The 24,841-nt window shown below is 36.8% G+C and overlaps 1 protein-coding gene across 1 annotated transcript in view; it reads left to right on the top strand.

Annotated features, from left to right (window-relative positions):
- Positions 1-5,314: 5,314 nt before the first annotated feature.
- Positions 5,315-24,841, top strand: part of LOC141909133 (centrosome-associated protein 350-like) — a 63,443-nt gene continuing 43,916 nt past the window's right edge. Inside the window, exons 1-6 of the mRNA XM_074799519.1 lie at positions 5,315-5,392; positions 12,039-12,113; positions 20,452-20,495; positions 21,306-21,401; positions 22,759-22,795; positions 23,314-23,823. Of these exons, the coding sequence (XP_074655620.1) occupies positions 12,056-12,113; positions 20,452-20,495; positions 21,306-21,401; positions 22,759-22,795; positions 23,314-23,823 (745 nt within the window). The 5' untranslated portion in view covers positions 5,315-5,392; positions 12,039-12,055. The remainder of the gene's footprint in view (positions 5,393-12,038; positions 12,114-20,451; positions 20,496-21,305; positions 21,402-22,758; positions 22,796-23,313; positions 23,824-24,841) is intronic.

The following is a 24,841-nucleotide window of genomic DNA, read 5'->3' as shown; positions in this document are numbered from 1 at the left end:
TTGGAATTCAAGTAGATTAGTAAAAATATCAATGATGAAGTTCACTTATTATATCAAGTACCGTTTTTACTGTCGCATGCGAGTCGAAACAAAAAGATCTATCCAACTGCATATGTTCGGGTATAACCTGTGATATCCTTCAGTATGTTATGAATATCTTTAAAAATTTGTGTTCTAGTATAATACCCGAAGGTTTAACTATCGGACACATAAAAGATTCGCCATAATCAAAGTTTTTAAGAAAATCTTTCTTCGAGAAAGAAAGATCTTTAAAAGAACGATTGGCGTCAAACTAATCCATAATGGACTGTTGTGAATTTATTGAATAATCCACCTGAGAAATTTTAAGATTTCGAAGCGAAATTTATTCATATAAATCAAAAATGCATAAATAACTTGACGTTATTTGTGGGTCTCATGAAACACTTTCGTGCGCTCTTTTTAAATCTAAAATAGCATAAATACATGCGTGTTTCGTTATAAACAAGGTTAAATTCCAAACGCACATGAAATATGGAGCCTGTATCTCACACGATATACACATCTTGAATTTTCTCTAACTACGTAGGCCCTTTCCAAATGGGAATTGTTCAGTTTTTTAACGGCCGACATTCAGAGGCACCTAAAAACCGGTTGTATAGCACTTGAGATTTTCAGTGTAGGGCACATCTCACATCGACTCGGCTCGCGGTCGGTGGTTTAATGGGAACACATCTGGTTGTTACTAGTTTAACAGTTGACGAATTCAGAAAACTTTTTTCAAATGTCTTTGATAACTTTTTAAACATAGTATTCCTCTTAATTACATTTCGCTGATTCCATAGATATTTTTTCATGAAAATTGCTCCAGTTATAACGGATTTAAACATACATGTAAAATGATTATTTTTAAAATATTCAATTTTCTCCGATTTTGAAGAAATTCTGACACAATATCATCTCCACTCGACACATGATTTTACTTCGGCGCCTTTGAAGGGAGTGTCACTTGTTGTTGAGTTCATATTTAGTCAATAAAGAAGATATGCCTGATTCCTTTTTAGAATTTAGATTTCGACGGATATCATCAAATTACTAGAAAGGGACAGCAGCTTTCGGTCATCCGCAAAAAAATACCTAAAATGCTCTCCTAGGGTTATGGAAAAACATGTCACGAAACATACGGAAAATCCTTTGTTTGGTAGACTGAAATTATTGAACTCTTAAATAGCAACATTCAGAGAAACAAAAACATAAGAATATATTCTCGCCCACCCTTTAAAAAAACAACGTGATTTCAATTGAAGATGACACGTAGCCTCATATCAAATGATATGAACGCAACAGAGCCTATTCATTCTCTTTACGAGGATGGGTCTCCACATTAATAGGATACGATACGAGATTCGTGGGTACGAATGATGAATACAACTGATAAAGCGCCAATTTCGCTGATTCTTGCACATAAAGGTGTTTTAGAGTAATCTAGTTAACAGGTGTGTTTTAGGAGTATTTTGAATTTAAACTCAAATCGGGGTTCGTGACGAATATTGAGCATTCTAGGGCTGGAGCAAGAAACGTGTGGGATCGTCCGCCAATGGTATCACCAAAGAAATAATAAGGAGCCAGTCCGTGGTGGCTATTGAAAGCGACGACCGCATGTGAATGCATTGATTGAATGACATCTCAAAAGTCAGATTTTATAAAATTGAAGATGATATATGGATAGGTTATTCAATATATACTGGTAAAAATGATGCCCAATATGTGATATAAATGTTCAATTAAAAAGTAAAAACCGAATCCATACTTCAGTCTGATATTGTTATAACATCAAACACTCAAATTTAATCCTTTGTTAGATTGGTAGCCAGTGTAGATGAGCAAGAATAGTGGTCCCTAATTTTAATGTGGACTGTTCAACAAGTTGGAGTTTGTGAAGAGATGAATGAGTTTAAAATGGAGTGGAATTTAGATAATACTGTTTGAATGTCTATTTCTCAATCTTTTTATTGATCATAAAAAATTGTGGTAAAATATTTGACTCTAGGGTTGGTTTTAGATTGTATCTCTCCACGCCAGAGGCAATCACGGATATTGGACTACACAAAATTCCTTGTGTACAGCTCAACTTTTTAAATCCCTGGAAAAGCTCGCCACGGATATATCTCAGTAATGATTAATTTTCCCACAAATTCTCCCCTTCGAAAAACCTAAACAACACATGTACGCTTGCTCTAAGTTTGCCAATGCACTATTGTTACCTTTTCTAGCTATTTGCACTAGCTGTTTGTCGCAAATAGATTGCATCCTCTATTACAGGAGTAAAGGATACAGCTCTGGGACCCGTTTCTCAAAAGATAGTTTAAATTAACCATCATCCAATATGATACATGACTAAATACATTGAAAAAGATCAACTATGTACACATTTCAAATTTCAAACCATGTTTTATCATTAGAAAATTACGACACAACGTTCGATCTCTCACTAGAGATAATCTTTTTGAATTTGTACACTGAGTTTTCATATCGTATTATCGTATTTTCAATTCTCTGCTTTTGAGTCAACAAGTACAAAGTTATTTTAGCAATGAAAATTTAATTGTCATTATAAATGTTAACTATCCACTGGTAAACTTACTAACTTTTGGCAACTGACCTTAGATCGTGGAATGGTCTCAGGTGGCCTGCTGATCCACTCTTTATTTATACTACTAAAGAAATATACAGTATAAGACGTAAAAAGTATATGAACATATTATTTATCTTTATATCGCGATAATTCGTGTACGTATGATTGAAAAACGATATTCTATCGAATCTCATGGTACTTATGATTATTGTGTATTAGCAACCCTCCACGGATACGAAGCAGCCTAAGTTTACATCCTACCAAAATTATCCTCGAAACTCTCAGCATTATTTCAAGGGTCGGTCTTAGAAAATATACGAAGGACGTGTTCCGCAGGTTAACGAGGCCAAAAATCTTCCCCAAAATTTCAAATTTTTACAAGCAAAGATAATATACTTCATGCTTTTGGTGCAGAAAAAAATACATGTCCACAAAATGCAAATTGTGTTTTCAAAGTAAACGATTGAGTGTGGAATTGTTTCGAATTCAAGGTTTTCCCATTAACACTCCGGTTTTTTCAATAAGATAAGTCAAACTATTGTTGTGATGGCCAGTTGAATACTTCATCATTATATTGAAAGATATGTTATACTTAATGCATATTTTCTTAGCACTTACAGCTTTCTCTATTGGTTAGCGTTGTGATCACTCAAAATTAACCATAAGTTTGAATTCTCACTGATCTACTACATCTCTATAACAAAAATATATTTCATATTGACAGGCAATTAGCTGTGATCTGTGGTCAGTGGACAGCAGCTACGAAACATTTAAAACTACTACATTATCATTCCATCTATTCATGTATATATAATATGATATGATATCTTCTTTGTTCAGTTTAAAAGTCTTGATCGTAAAAGTTTGACAAGTCTCGCATGTTGGTACCGATACGCACGTTCACGCGAGTGAAATGTGCACGTTACAGGCTCAAATGCGCACGTTACAATTACAAATGGAAACGTTGTTCGTTCAAAACCCTACGTAAAAATCTTATGCATTTTAGCGGAATTTCAAAGTTAGCTCGCTACCTACAACAAAAATCGGACAAGACTTTTTCAAGCGACAAATCTAAATGTAAGAGCTAGTAGTACCAACGAAGGATTCACTAGACATATAAATTACTTATGGGGGTTCTGGTTAGCACTGGTAACTGGTCAGTACTGGTCAAGCATTGGTCAGTTAAACAATTTTTAGATTAATGCCCACATCATATCTAGTTATTTGACACCAAACAACTTAATTGTTTGCAAACAAATAATTTACTATATGGTCAGTACTGGTCATGCATTGGTCAGTTAAAAGACCATGGTCCACGCCACATTTGTTACCAAACATGATTGGATTGTGTCGTTTCGAAAATTTATCTGTTGGGCAATTTGTGGTCAGCCCTGGTTCGTTAGGTTCTTATTTTGCGGGCATTTTATCTCGAACCACCGAAAGACCGAATCACTAATTAATTCACCAGATCGTTTATTGCTGATAATGAAGATTAGTGTTTAACTAATAGTCCTTGTCTGAACAAAATGTCTCTGGTATGGGTCCTATGGAATCATGTCCTTTAACTGTACACCGTACTGTATCTTTGTACTGTATCTTTTTATGTTCACTACTACCGTAATTGACTATGATGTTTTCAAGTGGTCTTAAGTACCGCTAATAGCCGAAAGTCGTTGATTTATGTGAAATTTACATACAGCGCCACCCGTTGATAGTAAAACTAACCCGAGCAATACGGGTGTTAAATAGATACGCTAGCAAACCGGCATTCTCATAATGGGAATTAGCGGTTGCTGAAATAATGCCGTCAAAATATTGCCGGTGAAATTTCGAAGGGCACTTAAAAATTCTAGACCGTGTTGGGCAATACGGCTAATACGGTCTGGATCCGCCACTGCAACGATTTCCGATTTCAAAATCCAAACCCCCTGTTTCGCTCCCGGCCGGTGTGGTGGGTCTGTAAGGGACACTCGATCGAAAAATCAAACGAAATCTACCAGCCAAATAAATCAACGGGGATCCAATCCCTATTGTAAAATCAAAACAGGAAGATAAGCCGACTCTTTGTCTTCTGATTTATTATTAATTTCAACTATATTAATATGGTTCATTAACTCTGCTTGATAGTTATTTTATCCCATCTTCGATATACTTGTATTTCCTAAGAATTATTATTGTTTTTATAATTAAACACGCAATGCTAGCCCCCTTACTTCTAAATTTCATTCTTTCCCTAAACATTTGGACGATTTTTCTAATCAATTTGAGACATTATCTTATAACATTAATTTTTAAAACATTCTTTTAAATCAACCAGTGGCATGGTTATCTATTCCTGTTTACGTTACTGGTGATACATCTAAACTTTTCAAGTGATCCATTGCTGTAGGTTAGGTCTAGATCTCTCCCGAGGAGAAGCTAGAGAATGGCTCATTTTTTAGTGTCGATCGTGGCTCCGGAGACATAAATAAAATATCTTTCCCAATCGGAAAACAAAGATTATTGGTACGGTATCGTAGCAAATAGTGATTGTAACGAATTAAACAAGGTATTTTCCAAACTCAAAATTCTTTTTAATCAGTCTATAATTACAAAGAGTATAAGCACGTGCTGCCCTCCTACGACTTCATTCTTCCGCCCTGTAGACGGCGTTGTTTGAGATTATTGAAGTTTTTGTTTATCGTTTTAAAAGTTGGAGTGTTAGCGAGCAGTTGACGGTTAGAACCAGGCATTTTTATCGCTTTTCTTGACGAATGATGTTTTGAATATAGTTTGCTGGTAAGTTTTAAGCTATCAATTTTGGAGTTCACCTACTAGTAGTCAGTAGTCTGTCCGTGGTTTAGTTTCACGATCGCCATTAGTCAGTAACCTGACTGTGGTTTAGTTTCACGATCGGATATTTTCACAAACCACAGTCAGGAATGGGAAGGTCATTTTTGTATGAAATCTTCGTCAGCCAATTTGACTGACGAGTAATTTGCCTGGCATTTCATTGTCTCTTAAGATATCTGTCTCATTTTTGTTGTAATCGACGCACAACAGATTCGTAGTTTGTCTGATACCTATAACACCTCACCTGACGATCTTAATCCATGTGCAAATCGGCCGTAAAGTGAGAGTAAATTTCCGTCCAGTCAACAGCTGCCATTTTGAAAATTACTGGAGGTGCTGGCACCTGTGGACTGAGGCCAGGACAACAGCACAAACTAACAAAGCGAAACGACGAAATTTAAAAAAATTAAAAAATCAACACTTATTCACATTTTTCTTTTACCAGAAATTTATTATTTCATTATTTATCATGGAAAACACGAAGACTTGAAATAAAAGTTGGAAAACCATCAAAAATAAAAATTGTCGTTTCGTCTTGAAAGTTTTATATAAATCCTTGTAGGTCCCCTTGTCTTATCATGCCACATGTGCAATACAGAGAAATGGCGGCCAATGGCGAAATTTGTGGAGAAATTAATTAATTTCTCAAAATAATGTTGATTAATCACTCGAAACGTACATAAAATTGGATTATTTCGAAAGGTACCTGTGTTAGTTTGTGAATTAAGCCATTAATTGTGGACTGAAGTGAATAGAAAGTATATTTTTGAAGTGTTACTTTTTTCAACCGTGTTTTGGTCCTTGTCATCCCTAACGTTGGTATAAGCCCATCCGATTATAAAAAGCTTACCACCAACGATTAGGTAACTAACTAGATCGCCATCGGATATTTTCACAAACCACACACTGACACAGTCAGAGGAGTCAGGAATGGGAAGGTCATTTTTGTATGCAATCTTCGTCAGCCAATTTGACTGACGAGTAATTTGCCTGGCATTTCATTGTCTCTTAAGATATCCATCTAATTTTTGATGTAATCGACGCACAACAGATTCGTAGTTTGTCTGATACCTATAACACCTCACCTGACGATCTTAATCCATGTGCAAATCGGCCGTAAAGTGAGAGTAAATTTCCGTCGAGTCAACAGCTGCCATTTTGAAAACGAAGTGGCTACTTGTACGGACCCGTACGAATAATTCCGTAGGCTATTCATACGCTATTAATTTTTTTTCAATTTCGTCGTTTCGCTTTGTTATTTTGTGCTGTTGTCCTGGCCTCAGTCCACAGGTGCCAGTACCTCCAGTAATTTTCAAAATGGCAGCTGTTGTCTCGACGGAAATGTACTCTCACTTTACGGCCGATTTGCACATGGATTAAGATCGTCAGGTGAGGTGTTAGGTATCAGACAAACTACGAATCTGTTGTGCGTCGATTACAACAAAAATTAGACGGATATCTTAAGAGACAATGAAATGCCAGGCAAATTACTCGTCAGTCAAATTGGCTGACGAAGATTGCATACAAAAATGACCTTCCCATTCCTGACTGTGGTTTGTGAAGATATCAGATCGTGAAACTAAACCACAGACAGGTTACTGACTAACCCCAGTTTCTACTAAGTCTAAGGTAGTTCTTGATCTTGATCTTGATTATATACGGCGAGTATCCTTATTAGGCGTATAACGACGGGTGAGAGAGGGCGTGCGAGGACGTTAAAAGTGTCTTCCTATGCCTTGTTGGAAGGTGCAGGAATCACCTGATCACTGACAGAGGCGACAGCTGGTTCCACTCAGCGGTAGTACGCACAAAGAAAGAGTTTTTGTACTGGTCTTACCTGCTGAACGGCACTTTAAAGCCGTTAGTTAGTTACCTAATCATTGGTGGTAAGCTTTTTATAATCAGATGGGCTTATACCAACGTTAGGGATGACTAGGGCCAAAACACGGTTGAAAAAAGTAACACTTCAAAGATATGCTTTCTATTCACTTCAGTCCACAATTAATGGCTTAAAGTTTATATATACATATATATAAACTAGAGTTTATTTCTGGATGCAAAATCCTTACTGAACAAATTAATGCACAATAAAGGTAGATCAGCTGATTATTAACGAAATTACAGAATAAAGAGTTGCAAAGAGAGCATTTGTTACAGTCTATGTCTGACATGGGTTTTTTTGGGATAAACTTTTTAGCACATATCTCAATTTGGTATTGATACGACCAGTGAAACTGAGTCTGAATAATTGAGACTCAGTTGATAAACCAACGTTTTTATATCCATTTTGCAATGAATTGAGGGATTGCTAAAAACTCTTCTTCAACTCAGAAACTTCTAAACTAACAGAGAAAAGATATTGTAATATTTTAGAAGAGATTTTCATTAAAGTTTGAGTATGCTAAGATACAACCATTTTCTTCACTTTCTATGAGTTTTATTGTCGCTGTAATTTATCTGCTTTTAAAAGGCATTCAGTGATTTAAGGTGTGAATGATGAGATACCTAAAGGATGTGATCTTGAACAAAATAAAATTTTGAAAATCTCCCGTCGTAAATAGACGTACTTGGATATACATAACAACGTACTCCCGAGAAAATGACAGAATTACCTTTTTATGTACGTACGACATCCTCTTAGAACATTGCTTTCTAGTTTTTAACTTGAAATAAAGAGCAAAAATGATTATTAGGTGCGTACCGTATGCAGAGGCACGTACCCCCCTCCCTCCCCTTTACGCATTTGTATGCATTTTCACAGACCCCCTCTCCCCTATCGTGCATACGTACTAAATGGATGGTCCCCTGCTTTGAAAGATTGCAAAAAGCCTTCACTGAATTGCAAAATTGTAGTCCTTGACATTCGTCCTTCGTTTTCGCGTGATTATTATTATTTTTTTTTCCCTTTTCCACACAGTTTTTGTTAAAAGTGTAAAGGCTTCCTTACCTGACCGCTGTCGCCGATACAATCCGTATGATATCCTTCAGCTCACTTCAATCTCCAGATACTGCATGAGAATTTTGATAAATCCACGTTATAAAGGCACTGTCGAGCCGAAAACATCGGAAATTTGGCTCCGTTCAATTAGTAGCCATGTTGTGTTTTCTTTCCGAAATTTCTCTCTTCTTTATGAGGAAGAGCTATCGAATTATTCCCTCTCTTCTCCACAATCAATTTCAAAGTCAATATTATGAATTTATTGCTCAGCGGGTCCGAGTCCAAGAGTTTACGAGTCCGGCGTTCGTGTGTCTGACAGGTTTACGGGCATTTGTTTGTTACCTCTTTAATATTTTTTATTTCTTGTTATTCCGGTTATTTCATTTAAGTATATTGCTGATCAGTTCATGTAACCAAAAGCGTCAATAAACAGATTTTGAATTGATCAAGTTTAAATCAAGGTCGTTGAGTTGCGGAGGGCTGCTAGAATTACGTTCGTCTCAGAGAGAAAACAAACGACAGAAAAGTATCAGGTGATTATCGATAGCCTACTACGGTACACACAGTTGACAAACAGTGTTAGGCCTGTGCCGGTTGGTGCGTACTGGGAATAAATATACTGGTTGGTCAGTTGGTTCGGTTGTGAAGTGTGGAAGCTAAGAAAGCCTACCGCAGTACGGGTATTTATTTGTCTATAGGCCTATTATATAGTAGCCAATACCAGTAAGTACGTAGTTGTTACTGGTACGTGACTGTATGGTGATCTCCACAGGTTAACCGTACGTGAGTTCCTAGTAGCCAATACCATTTTTTAAGTACGAAGTTGTTACCCGTACGTGCTAGTGACTGTACGGTGATATCCACAGGTTAACCGTACGTGAGTTCCCTAAAAAGGCCGTGAGTTCCTATAATCTGCAAACGTGCATGCGTGAAAGAATAGAGTTTGGGTTAGGTGAGGCTAGGCTATTTGTAAATCAAATTTCATCCACCCTGCAGTTACGTTCTGTGGCACAGTGGGTAAATCACTGGACTACAACTGGATTTTTTTTTCGTTTGGTTTCGAATCCCAATATTGCAAGTCTGAGCGTCAACATACTCACATACGGCTAACCTGTAGAAATCACCGTACAGTCACGTACAGGTAACAACAGCCTTTTAAGTACCGGGTATTAAGTGAGTACGACAAGCCTACCATGCCTATGTACTACAAACACAACTTTTTCCCTCTCGTCGGCTCTACAGTGATGTTACTATAACTGGTGCAATTATAACATGGATAGGATTTGGCCAGGACTAGCCTAAAGTCTAATTCAGTCTATGTACTAATTCACTCGATAGGCCTATTTTTAAAACAGGGATCATTCATTTACTACGTACGCATAAAATTTGAATTTTTCAACCCCCTCTCCCTCTGTACGCAAAATCTGCCATTTTTTCATGTACATTAAGCATTACAGTACGTAATTGCCCTGACACCTCCCCCCTCCCCTTATGCGTACGTAATAAATGAATGATCCCACAATACAGTGAAGTATTTACACCAGAAAAGGCTAATTGATTTGAGCCATGTGATTAAATTTGGCCAGGCCTTCTCTGACCTGCTGACATTAATAGTCAATGTGGTCACGGCTTGTATACCAGAAATCATTGTAGGCCTGTACATTTTGCTGTTCGTAGGTTTGGTATACCGATTTCTCCATTCTTGACTGATAAGTGTACAGTACAGCGTACGCATTATACGATTGTTCCAATGGGAATAGGGCCTATTGATTGAGCTTATTATTTCCTGCTTTAGAATACTGAAATAAGCCCAACGTTCATTCAAATATCCAACATCGGTGAAAGTTTGATTACTTTATACATGTACTGTAGGTTTTCATGTTGTATGAATATTTTGCAGTTCAAATGGGTATAATGGCTGATTCCAATGTCAAACGCATGCAGTTAGATGGTCAAGGACAGTCAACACCAAGATATCTCTCTTCGACCGATGTTGCACCATAGAAGATCTGATTCTTTCAACCCAAGGAAAGTGATTCAACACGATCGACATAACACTGGAATAGGTTTGCAGTAACTAACGGTTCATTTCATTTAGTCCTATGTACTTTTTAGCCAATTTGGATTTGATTGTAATTGAAACTCTGGAACAAAAGACAAGTTGAAAAAACACAAGTTATGCTTGATTCTCATGTTCAAATTTAATTCAAATTCAAATTTATTTTATTACATCATATTTACAAAGCATATCATTGGTTCATACAGTAATAAAAATTAGGACAGAACAAATATTATTACAGAATTTCCAAAAAGGCAATGAATTTCTATAACTAAATGAACATTATTTTTCTAATAACTCAGATCAAGAGTGACTTTCCCGTTTATTAGGAAACACACGCAACTAGTGGAATAGGTTTGATTTACACACATGTTGCAGGTATCAATTGTTTATCACTATAGAATTTGTAATCCATAAAAGCCAAAATCAACATCAGCCGGAAACCCAGACCAGATCAATTCATAATTTATTGATTGAATCTACACTACAATATATGTATTTATTCAAATATTTCAATAAAAACATGAACTTCTTAAATCTATTCTAAATCATAATACGTTCTTATCTGTAAATTCACTCAATCTATCGACTCAGCAGGTGCTTAAGATGAGATCTTAATAGGACAGATCCATTTTTAAGCATGGTGATAATACAGTATCATGATGTTTGAATGCCAAAATAAATGCCTGGTCAAATAAATTAATATTTGTTGATTGTACGTCCGCGTATGTTCGGTTTCAAAGCTGATCATATTTTACGTTTACACAGTGGTAGCATATTAGGTTCGAATCTGTCAATGCATTTTATTCTATGTATCAATATTTCAATTTACTACAATTCCCATCTTTCTGAATGGCTTTGCAGAAAACCCGTCATCTCTGCTTGGCAGCTATATTCTATGATTGTCGTGGGTTTCAAGGTCATTGGTTTGTTCACCAGGAACCAGTTCCACAGTTGTGAGTTAACTCTCAGTTAAAGTTAGTTCATTTTCAATGTTTTAACCCAGGGTCAAATCTTAACTCAGAACTGTGGAACTGGACCCAGGGGATGTTGATTTATTGAAAGGGATTTATCTTGAAAGGAATGTCTTCCAGGTGCCCTGGGTCTGTCTGTAGAATAAGGAAGTGGACATTTTACTGACAGCGCATTATTTTGTTTAAAGCTATCTTCCCGTCCTCTGAATTAATTGAGCACCGTAAAGAGACCACTGCATTTAATAGCTCCAGTGGATTAAGAGAAGGTTTCATCATGAGTTCCATCATAACATCAAGGGTGGATGGGGAGATGGATCATAAGATCAAGGGCCTCCTGTAACACCTGTAAACCTAATTGAATTAAATTGCGAATGTAAATGTAATGTAATTTTAAACTGAATCTTCAAGGATTCAAATTAAACCTTTGGCTAGTCATACACGTAGTCGATCTACTTGCATAACTTTATAACTTTGAATGTTCAAGTATACTTTTGATCAAACCCTTGGAAACAAACTGGTTGTGAGGTAAATTTGTTGAATCACTTGTGTTGAATGAATACTAGCTAAATGGTGAAGTGTGAACTGCAATTGTTAATCATCATTTAATCATGATATTTTTAGAGTGAACTGTTGTAGAGATGTCACGTTTAGGGTATCACCATCTTATGAGGTCAGATGATCGTAACACACTCGGTTGTAAGTATATTCTACTATTTACTATTTACATGTTTTTTTCTTCGTTCATCGTAGTAGCTATTAACATACTACATTTGAAAAATGATCAGAACCGAAAAGTGTTAAGAAAACCGATCGTAGTTTCACTTGAGCTGCGTTCACACTGTCACTTGTTGGGACCCTTCTAAATGGGTCTGTACCTGGAACTAGCCAAATTTAGAACAGGCCCAATCAGAGTGCCTATGTTCATGATAGATTTATGTTTCCCTGGCTGTAATCTATTTTAGAAATTTTGATGACTGCGGTTTTTAATCCAGAGGGCTATTGCGTTCACTTTTCGTCCGACATCTGTCCGTAGACAGAAACCAGCTATCTTGGGGAGTTTTGAAGATGCTTCTATGGATTGGCTTCATATTGGTTTATACATGTAGCTACCAAAGATAATATTCTACCTGAAAATTGGCCTGATCAGATTCAAAATGGCCGACTGGCAGCTATTGTTATCGCCAAAATTAACACTTTTTACACATTTTTGAAGTTTTAGAGGGAAATTTGAAGACTCTTCGATAAATTATCCTGATCTTTTACATATATTTGTATCCCCCGAAGGGCCCATCAGCATGAGAAAAATTGGGTCAATCAGACTGCTGATGGCCACCTTGTTTTTTTTTGCCCAAAAATGTCAATTTTTGCCTGAATTCTGAGACCTGTTGCTTCTTAATTCCTATTTGCCATTTTTCATGGAAATTTGTGTGGCTTCTATGAAAAGAGTTCATCTTAGTGTCATCAGTACTCATTTGTAGGTGGAAAACGCTTTTTGAGGAAAACTATGGTGATGTTCATTATCTTTCTCCAAAGTATGTTATTACTAAATCAATAGAGTATCTATTACAAATGTTATTTTACTGATAATCATAAGATATACATTTTGACGTTGAAACTATACTGTAAAACCCCCATTTCATAACAACTGAATAACTTCACTGCTACTGCATCATGGATGAAGGAATGTGGGCCTCTTGTTTTAGTTGAAGTGCACCATGAAAAACCCTTAGGAAATAGATTGCAATTTACATTATAACCTACATATATTTTGTTACCATGTTCAATTTCTAGGTTGAAGCCCATTTTCTATCATTCTGATTAATTTCAATCAAGGTCACTAGTGTGTCTGTATGTTAATCTGGGGCGTTACTATTGAAATATTGTAAACCCTTTCCTGTCATATGTGGTTGCTCCGGGCATTATTGCATTTTCCAGTAAACTCACGGATCTTCGCAGATCCTAACTAAAAAAACAGTATTTTGGTTCAGGATTTTTTAATTTCATCGAAGTAAAAAATTTATGAATTAGGCCAAAAAATATGATACCTTGTTTCTCATTTATGAAGGAAAACTGTATGCCCAAAAGTGACCCGGCGGGCAGCATTTTATTTTTGTTTTTTCCATCGAAACGTATAAAATTTGATATATTTCCACCAGGCCGGCCTTTTATTATTTTTGAAATAAAAACAATAAAAAGTACAGGATATGGTTTTCAGAAGTTCTCACTGTTTGTCAAATAGCATTCTAAATGGCCTGTAGGTTTAGTTTGATTGCCAGATGTTGGATCATTCCTATTTTCCTGTTTTCCCAATTTTGGAGGGACGTCAACTATTCAAATATTCTTCTAAATAGCCAGAATGGAAACAATAAGCAAGAGACTCTGTCTAGTTTAGCTGCCAAACCATGGATCATTCCTAACTACCGTGGCTTCTCTCCCGTGGCTACTAAGCGTTCTATAGAATAAGCTTTAGTAAATATCAAAGAAACCCCATGAGAATGGGAAGTTATAATTCAATCACATGAAAATACTAATTATCTTATTTCCTGCCAAAAATGTACTGGTACGTTCGATATCTCCCATCACTTGCCTGTCAAAACCGTACTGGTACGGTTGACTTGTTTCTTAACTTTAACGATAGATGGTGAATTCATCGCACAACACCAGTTAGTTTAATGCCTTTACTACTAAAACAAACTATCATCAGTCATTCCATGCAGTGTGTTAGTGACGTCATCAATTGAAATGAGGGCTGAACACGCATGAAAGGGCATATTTTATTCAAAATACCCCCTCTGCTCTGGTGATTGCTAAAGATTTTATCACTTTAAGAAGACCAGATGTGCAAAATAAACAAATTTGATGATGATATCTCTTAGTTTTTAGCCCACTTGGGACTTTGGTCCCAGCGGGCTATTGCGTTCACTTTTCATCCGTCCGGAATAACGGAATCCAGTTATTTTGGGAAGTTTTGAAGACGCTTCAATGTAATGTCTTGATATTTAAGTTACACATGTATCTACCCTAGACACATCTTCAGCCCAAAAACTGGCCCTGTCAGAATCAAGATGGCCGACTGGCAGCCATTGTTTTTCGCCAAAATCAACACTTTTTACACATTGAACTTTTTGAGGAAAATTTTGAAGACGCTTTGATCAATTACCTTGATCTTATGCGTTTATTCGAATTCCCCAAGGGCTCATCAGCACAACAAAAACTGGGTCGATCGGAATCAAGATGACCGTCCTATGACCTTTTTAGTGCCCAAAAATGTCAATTTTGGCCCGAATTCTGAGATCTGTAGCTCCCTACTGGTTTGCCATATCTCATTGCAATTTGTGATGGGTATTCTTTGGAAAGGGATGTTTTATACCTGTGACAGGTATTTTTGATCAGCCAATTATGACGCAATTGGCGGCCATCTCGGTGTCATCAGTACCCAATGTAGGTGGGAAAAAGTTTTTCCACATTATATTGTTACCTAAGCGTATTTTGTTACCACAATCAATTAGAAACTTGTCGCTCATAACGTGTTCTATGATTGTGGTGAGTTTCAAGGTCAACTTTTGAAGACGCTTCATGGTAATGTCTTGATAATTGGTTTATACATGTATCTACCCTAGACACATCTTCAGCCCAAAAACTGGCCCTGTCAGATTCAAGATGGCCGGCTGACAGCCATTGTTGTTCGCCAAAATCAGCACTTTTTACACATATTCAAAGTTTTCGAGGGAAATTTTGAAGACGCTTTTATCAATTACCTTGAGCATTCGTATGTATTTGTATCCCCCCAAGGGCCCATCAGCATGAGAAAATTGGGTCGACTCAAGATTGCTGTCCTGTGAGCTTTTTAGCCCACTTGGGACTTTAGTCCCAGCGGGCTATTGCGTTCACTTTTCGTCCGTCGTCTGTCCGTCCGTTCGTCCGTCCGTAGACGGAATCCAGTTATTTTGGGAAGTTTTGAAGACGCTTCAAGGTAACATCTTGATATTTGGGTTACACGTGTATCTACCCTAGACACATCTTCAGCCCAAAAACTGGCCCTGTCAGAATCAAGATGGCTGACTGGCAGCCATTGTTGTTCGCCAAAATCAGCACTTTTTACACATTTTTGAACTTTTTGAGGGTATTTTGAAGACGCTTCGATCAATTAACTTGATCTTTCGGATATATATGAATCCTCCCAGGGCCCATCAACGAAACAAAAATTGGGTCGGTCGGACTCAAGATGGCCGTCCTATGACCTTTTTAGTGCCCAAAAATGTTAATTTTTGCCCGAATTCTGAGTCCTGTAGCTTCCTACTGGTTTACCATTTCTCATTGCAATTTGCGATGGGTATTCTTTGGAAAGGGATGTTTTATACCTCAGACAGGTATTTTTCATCAGCCAATTATGACGCAATTGGCGGCCATCTTGGTGTCACCAGTACTCATTCGTAAGTGGGAAAAAGTTTTTCCACATTATATTGATACCTAAGCGTATTTTGCTACCACAATCAATTAGAAAGTTGTAGCTCATAACGTGTTCTATGATTGTGGTGAGTTTCAAGGTAATTGGATTTCGTATATGGCCATCAGGGGGCGTTGAATAATACAATATCTTAGCATTTCTTTATTATATTCGTACCTATGCATATTTTGTAACCACAATCAATTGGAAAGTTGTAGCTCATGACATCATCTATGATTGTTGTGAGTTCTAAGGACATTAGTTTTTCTATATGGTCACCAGGGGGCGTTGAATAGTAGAATAACTTAGTATTTCCTTTTTATATTGGTACCTAGGCATATTTTGTTACCATGATCAATTGCAAAGTTGTAGTTCATGACATGTTCTATGATTGTGGTGAGTTTCGAGGTCATTGGGTTTTGAATATGGTCACCAGGGGGCGTTGAATAGTAGAATGACTTAGTATTTTCATATTAAATTGGTAACGAGGCATATTTTGTTATCACAATCAATTACAAAGTCGTAGCTGCTGACATGTTCTATGATTTTGGTGAGTTTCAAGGTCGTTGGTTTTTGTAAATGGTCACCAGGGGGCGTTGAATATTGAAATTGTTAGATTGTTGAGCATTTGAAACCATTTCCCAAGTGGGCATGGTGTGCCTGGACCCCTAGTTTTGTTTTCCAAAATGTCAAAATTTTGGCCTGAATTCTGAGTCCTGTTGCTTCCTAATGGTTTGCCATTTTTCATCCAATTTTGGATGGGTATTCTTTGGAAAAGGATCATTTATACCTGAGACAGGTATATTTGATCAGGCAATTGGCAGCCATCTTGGTGTCATCAGTACTCATTCGTAGGTGGAAAAAAGTTTTTCCACATTAAATTGATACTTAAGCAAATTTTGTTACCACATAATTGGAAAGTTGTAGCTCATGACATGGTCTATGATCGTGGTGAGATTTTGTCATTGGTTTTTGTATATGGCCACCCGGGGGTGTTGAACAATACATAAACTTAGTATTTCTATATTATATTCGTACCTATGCATATTTTTTTATCACAATCAAGTGGAAAGTTGTAGCTCATGACATGGTCTATGATTGTGGTGAGTTTCAAGGACATTAATTATTCAAGATGGCCACTAAGGGGCGTTGAATAGTAGAAAACTTAGTATTTCCTTATTATGTTGGTACCTAGGGATATTTTGTTACCACAATCAATTACAAAATTGTAACTGCTGACATTTTCTATGATTGTGGTGAGTTTCAAGGTCATTGGATTTTTTCAAGGATTGGATGGGGCGTTGAATATTGAAATTGTTAGATTGTTGAGCTTCTGAAACTACTTCCCAAGTGGGCATGGTGTCCCTGGTCCCCTAGGTTAGAAACAAGAATTCAAGTTATAATTGTTCGTTTGCCCCCTTTGCTAACAGTACACGCAATCATTTCGACTTTGTCGAAATGATGCACATGGAATGGACTAGCCTGAGTACCAGTCGATGTTACGGACCAACAACTAGATACTAGACTAGGAGTGTTGTTGTAGATTCGAGTCCCGACCTCACACTATTCGGCATCTGATTTTACACTAGTCAAATTGTTACTCTATAAACTACTTGTGTTGGCCCGCCCGGCCGTTTTTATTTTCATCATAAAAAGAAGGTATTAGGCCCTGCTAGTAGCATTTTATTTTATTCTATTTACGATTTTTACTGTTAATTTATCTGACCTGGCCGGCGAATGAGAAACAAGGTATCATTTTTTGGCCTTAAGAAAAAATTGGTCCGCGTAAAGCACCTCGATATGGCCCCAGTCACCTAGAAAAGACAGTCAAGAAAGGGTTTGGAATCTATGCATATTTTTGTAAACCATTCCTCTTCGCTCCGTCTTGTAAGGTTATGTTACTTTTCTTTCATACGTAATCATTGATTCGTGTCATTCTATGTATGGCTTCTATGATTTATTGTTTTTCTCGTTTTGGGTCAAAACAAACTTTTTGAATGATTTAGAAAAAATCATCAACCACACTGCTAAGATTGTTAAGTATTGGTACTATATATTTATTGATTGGAAGTAGAATGAAATTTATATTGAATGTGTGATGTGCCAACCGGTCTTTTGTAAATAAAATTTGAGCTTTGTATAAACTTTCAAACATTTACTGCAAATACAAAGCCATTTGTCTAATAAAAGCAGTTAAACTCTGATCAAGGGGTAGAAGATTGTTATTTTCAAGCAATGGTCATAACTTATCACATGCATAAAGAAACGAATATTTTGAGTATTTCAATAATCTAATTGTAAGAATGTGTGACTGTATTGTGAAACTTGTGGCTAAGTGAAATGACTTTGTTACAGTAGAAATAAGATCTTGACAAAAAAAACATTTGATATCAAGTTTGACTTCTTAAGCTTCACCGGCGTGATTTTCTTAGTGAAAGGTATTATATATGTATATATTTATATACCCTCGCGGAATCGGACGATTTAAAACCTACCTACTACCAGTGACAATATCACTCTTAATGTGGAATGATTACTTTCATATGTTAACCTTGATTGGATTAAAGCATCGAGTTATTATTTCGATCATAAAATAGGAAGTGTACAATATGTCAGAACCTAAAAATGACGAGTTTTCTCATTTACCTCAATCTACAGATGATGCTATCCCTGATAATAAAGAAGGTAAATACAATTGCACAAAATTGACTTAATGAAGAAATAATATTTCGGTGGTTTTGAAACTCAATTCAGGCTGGGATGTGGCTAATATAGGCTATAGGAAGTCAGTGATTCAGAAATAAAGCGTCGATTTTTTAATTTTAAGTCAACATTTATAGGGTTATGCAGCTCATAGTAGACTATTCTAAACCTAATTCATGAGGAAGTGGCTTCATTCGTTGTTGCATATGTTAATGTAGTCTCACAGTCACATCGCTTGCTATGTATGAGTAATCGACTATATTCAACAAGTGTCATGCATGAGTTTTGCTATGGGAAAAGAGGCCAATTTTAGACCTACAGAATTTTCTACACACACAGCTGAGGAAACTTGCACCATCTGCCAGGGGACAGAGGCACTGAGCTCTCTAGCTGTTCACTTTTGTTCAAGACCAAAAATTCTGCTTAGCTCAAAAAGTTCAGGGCGTCATTCCTACATAGTTGGTGCCAGGTAGTCAGGTCTTGGGTGTGGACCTCCCACCTTGGATCAAATCCGTATATGCGATAATTTTGCTTGAGCATGTCCTTGTATCTCAGACAGGGTCTGTCAGTAGAACAGTCACCGCTCTCCAGCTTGCCATAGAGAAGAACCTTTCGTTTCATCTGACATTGAGGATGACATGACCGGCCCAGATATTTACAGTGTACGTTTTGAGTTCAGTAAATTAATGGCTGATTTATATTCATTCTTTCATTTTAAGGCCCTGCATCAAGATATTGGTGCCCTATAGTGACCACTTTGCTTCAGTTTTTCCTTCCCGGATGTTGATAACTCAATTGCATTTGATAGAGAGGTGCATTACTATAATGTTGCATATATGAGTTTGATCATGGAAATCAGAATATTAGAGGCTAAGTTAAGCTAAAATGTAAATATTTAAATCTGTGGGGTAATTTTACTCTCCCTTACGATATTGTAGGAAAAACCATTGTGATACATTTTTTAATGAATGCCATCCTCCCCGGCAGGGATTTGAATCTGATGACATCGAGACTCGTCACAGTACAAAACCCGACCACACTAGACCGAATGTGCAGCTTCAATGATGTCATTATCAGCCAATCAAATATCCAATTTTATTTTAGCCTGGGTTTTCCCATTTACAGTTCTTCCCTGAAATTTACATCGGTGATTAGCCTATACGAGCAATCTGATTGGTGCTGCAGGTTTTCGTGCGGTAAACCTGGGCATGTACCTGCGCACCCGGTTTATTGTGGCAGGGTTTTGTTCTGTGGCTGAATGTAGCGATGCCATCAGGTTCGAATCCCTGCCGAAGGAGGATGATTCAATGCATGTTTTGGCAAAAAGAATGATAATCAGCGAATGATACCAGCACTATTGGCGATTGATTGTATATTTTTCAGTGGAGATCGTCGTCTGCTTGTACCCCCAAAAATCTAGGCACTGGTCTTATAGTGGTATATAACATGAGAAGATTGTATGAAAAGTTTGTTGTTTATGGAGGTTTAAAAAAATTGGTTTTTCGATTTTTTTGTTGATTGCTGCTCGGGGTGGACCTAAGAGTTAACTATGCTCTTTATGGCATAGCCATATTTCTAGTGTAAAACAATTTACCTAGTATTGTGAAGATACGGTGTGCATAGAGAAATGATATGTACAATACCATAAAATGCCATGGCACTTATTTTCAAAAATAGGAAACTCTCCTTGAATTATTATTTAGAAAACATCATTTGTGTGTGGAAATCAAATATTTGAAGTACCCTTCCCATTTCGCCTATTATGAATATGCTAAAGGTTAACATTAGTTATTCTATGTAATTCGAGATAGAACTGTCAATATAATTTTTTTGTATATCCATTTTCTGTATGAGTATGTTATAGGTAGGCCTACTATTTTTCAGATTTGGCCGATGCCTGGGACTCGATGGGGAAGGCTAAATCTGCTGTGAGTATGAATTTATTTAGACAATGGGGTTATTCATTTTTGATGATTTAGGCTAAGCTCAGGTCGACCTATGACCTGATCATCTCGGAAAGATCTGCGATTTTTTCGCCAGGAACCTTTTCGACATGAGTGTGCTGACGACCGTGACGAATTGATCGCAGACCAATCGTAGGCCGAATTGTGAGGATAGAATAAGTTCTATTTCTTTGACCCGATGAAATCGTCATAGCCAATCAGTGACGAGTCATGCGTTACATGACCTTAAGACTCTACAATGATCGAGTCGTAGTGGATCCGAGTGCTCTTATGTCGTTGCAACATGAATTGGCAACCAGCGGTCACATGCGCATTACCACTGTTCTTATGACGACATCATCAGGTCGCAAGTCGACCTGAGCTTAGCTTTACATGGGGATAGAAGTGCTTCATTTCAAAACAGCACGTAGAGAGTTGAAGAAATTTCAAACATCTCAACAAATAATTTTTAAGATACCGCTATATGCTTATTGTAAAAAGTTGTTGTCAGAACTTGCAGTTAGACCAGCTACATACATCAAAATAGAACAGCTACATTGAAATATCCGTTATAAGATACATACAACATTAATAAATATATTTTAAATATATTTTACATGCGCCTTGCTGTATGTTATTTTTTGATAAAAGAGAGGAAATGTCATGGTCCAGATTTTATTTTCTTTGCTTATTGATTTGACCTTATTTTTTCACTGATTTTAATGACCTAGCCGGCATGAGAAACAAGGTATCTTTTTCAGCCTTTTATTCATTGATTACATTTATTTTTCACAGTTAAGGCGAATTGAACACCGTTTAGACAGCTATGTTGATGATGAACCTGATATATCGGATCTACCATCTTCTGCGTGTGCGCCAGGATTTACTGAGGTATTGTTAGAATTTATTAAGTTTTTTTGCCAGTCAGGCTAAGAATGTATTGTTATTCGTCCCTTGTTTTTCAATCGGAGTTTTCAAATCTGGGTAGTCCCTCGTCATCTGAATTAAATGAGTTCTATTTCCCATGTACTATACAAAATGTATATATCTTTCAATTTTTAAAAGTCATCGCAATTACTAAACCAATACTGAAACTGCCGATTCAAACTGCCAATCAATAGAAACTATTTGCCTTTCTTCAGTCTGTCCAACATAACACGATGAAAGATCCTTAGATTTCAGGATTTGAATCAAAGAATGCCATTGCAATTCAGCAAGTGGAACGAGAAAAGGGAGGCTATGGGAATATAAAAAATTAGAGCATTTATATTGCTGGTACTAATGTTTGGTATTTCATTTTGTGGATCATATTTAAATGCTGCTGATGCATTTTATCAATTTATCCTTAGCTTGTTGTAATGGACTGATTTTCTTGAGGCTTGTGCGAGGTGCTTCTTAAATAAAATGAAAGCCCCTTAAATTAACTCACAGGAATTTCTGTTCAACCACTTTTCATAAAACTTAAGAAGATTTTGACTAAGCAAAAATAGTGGGTTAGAAGACATTTAGGGTCTGATGTGGGTACAACGCTTTAGAAAGAACATTGCTCTAGTTCCTTAACTGTACAGGTAAAGTAGTGGTTTCAGTTACGTTATGCAGCCCTTCACTAGACACTTGTAATGATGAGCTGACTGAGTAACTCAAATGGTAATCTTGTAGCCCTGGCCACAAAATGCAGAAAATCATCTACCGTATTCTCCCGGTCAAACGCACCGATCGGACTTTTTAAAAGAAATGAAAGAACTCTCAATCCAAACGCCTCAAACACTGCCCACCCCTGATTTAAAGTGATATAATATGACAAAAGAAATTCAATTTCTCATTGCTTTTCTTCATTCATTTTGACAGATGTGGAGAATGGATACATGTCGTTACCAAATCTGCAAGTGTGCACATACAGTGCGTGGTTTGAGTCCTAATTTAAATAATAACATTTTAAAATCGAATAGGGTGGGACTCGAGCCCGATTGAATTGAATTCTGGTTACAACACACATCGTGAGCTCCACATGGTGTACATATCAGCCAACCCGATAAATTAAACTGTTTTTAACATTGAAATAGATTGGGTGTTTACCCGAGTTCCGAGGGTGCGTTTACATGAATAAATTTTGAGTAAACACCCACCCCCCAAGGAAAATACAGATGTGCGTTTGATCGGGAGAGTATGGTATTCCTTAGTGGATGAAAAATTGCCTACTTGTCATTTTGAATTGTTTAATATCGATTGTGTTTAATTTGATTGTTAGGTACAACCGGATGTACGTCGAAAAGTCAGTAGGTTAGGTGAGTACAACTGATAGACAGGCACACTTAACTTGCCATGTCAAATTCCCATGTATTCCCATGAATCAAGCATGTTTGAAATCATTGCAAAATGATCAATTCTTCCTGTCCTGCACAATGAACTGGAAAAAATACTCACTGAAATTGATTCTTGTGATCATTTGATTGGCAAATGAATTCAATAAATCTATCTTTGTTCCAAATTATGTGAATGAATGATTCTCTAATGAGATTCACCGGGGTCGAAGCTTTAGCAATATTTCAGAGGGCAGTTACATAGACTGGTCTAAATTCAACGCAGGGAGGATGCGGTTAACAAAGAATTTCTATAATCCTTCTGATATTGTTTGAAAACCAGTCCATAAAACTGGCCCCAGGTGGTTAATTCCGGTACCAATCCGAAACAATGACGAGGGGTTGAACTTGGGTGAATTAATGAATTTGAAGTATTGCGTACTCTACAATCTCACTGTAATGAACTACGGTTGCATTGAATTTGTTCAAAATTTCTTATACAGATGATAAATACTCTGAAGACTTGGTGCCGAATCACCGTGCTCGTAATCCACTGTCAGCACTGAATTCACGTCGTTCTTTCTCACCCGCAAAGCATGTCACATTTGAAGAGGGCAATGATAATGATGAAGATGACACCAATGATAATGAAAGTGCAACAGCTACTGGTGCAAAGCTATCTCTGAAATCGTCAGCATATTCCAGGAATTATAGCGATTCGTTATTTCATGGCAACCCAATCTCTGATGATACTAGTTTACATTCGGATGTGGTGACAGGACTTTCTGATAACACCGGGAATAAAACAGAATATTCTGTCACACGTGATATGCAAATAACTTATCTAAATGATGGTTTACCAGTGAAGCCTAGTAGTGATTATTCATCATATCCACATAGAGATTTTTACACATCCAACAGTTTGGCTGGTTTTCAGCATATCGATGCGGACAAGCTTCTTCAACCTGGTCGAAGATTGACCCATAGCATGAAAGATCTTGGAAGAGATTCTGGTATGTATAGTGTATGTACGTACCTTGTATCCATTAGTCACTCACGTCACCGAACTGTAAGTGATTGATGATTAATTGCAAAATAAAACCTATCAAATAGTAAGAATAGATTTAACTTTGGTTGGTAGTTACTGATATTATGTTGGCAGCTTTTTTTTAGGCCATTTGGGACTCTTATATCTACCCTAGACAAATCTTCAGCCCAAAAACTGGCCCAATTAAAATCAAGAATTAGCCCGCACTTTTTACAGATCAACCACAGTCAATTGCAAAGTTGTAGCTCTTGCCATGTTCTATAAGTGTGGTGAGTTTCAAGGTCATTGTTTTTTGTATATGGTCACCAGGGGGTACCAGAATAACTTAATATTTCCATATTATATTGCTACTTAGGCATTTTTTTTTCCATAGTCCATTGCAGTTGTAGCGCATGACATGTTCTATGTTTGAAGTAAGTATCAACATCATTGATTTCACTCTTTGTTCACCAAGGGGCATCGAATATTGAAATTGACATATTGTTGAGCAGTTCAAGCAACTTCCCAAGTGGATATGTCCCTGGATCCCTAGTTAATAAACAATCTTAAGATGGTAAACCTAATTAGTAGTAAAAGGCAAGAATCATATATTATGATATTTCTACGTGTGTAAGATTATCATATTAGGTAACTAGTATTACACCCACTGTGTGACCCATTATTGCAGACGAGTACACTTTCTATAACTTATTGAGTTCTTGTATAAAATGCATTGAATGATATAATTTTATAGCACAATTGCTTTCTAGTGAGTAAGATATCAGGAAATTCCTTGGATTAAAATGTACAATATCATGCATGCTTCATGGGTGTGTATAGAGAACTGCAAACTGCATGAAAACCTGTTGAATCAGTTGAGAATCACAATATCCATGATAAGACTTGATGAGTAAAGATCGCCCAATGTATGAACGAATCTAAAGACTATTCAAAAATTGTAAATATTTTTTTGGGTGGTTGCTACATTTGAATTAGATAGATAA

This window comes from Tubulanus polymorphus, chromosome 7 (assembly GCF_964204645.1).
Source record: "Tubulanus polymorphus chromosome 7, tnTubPoly1.2, whole genome shotgun sequence".
Classification (NCBI taxonomy): Eukaryota; Metazoa; Nemertea; class Palaeonemertea; order Tubulaniformes; family Tubulanidae; genus Tubulanus; species Tubulanus polymorphus.
The sequence above is the reverse complement of the archived record's forward strand: the minus strand, read 5'-3'. Positions and strand labels throughout refer to the sequence as shown.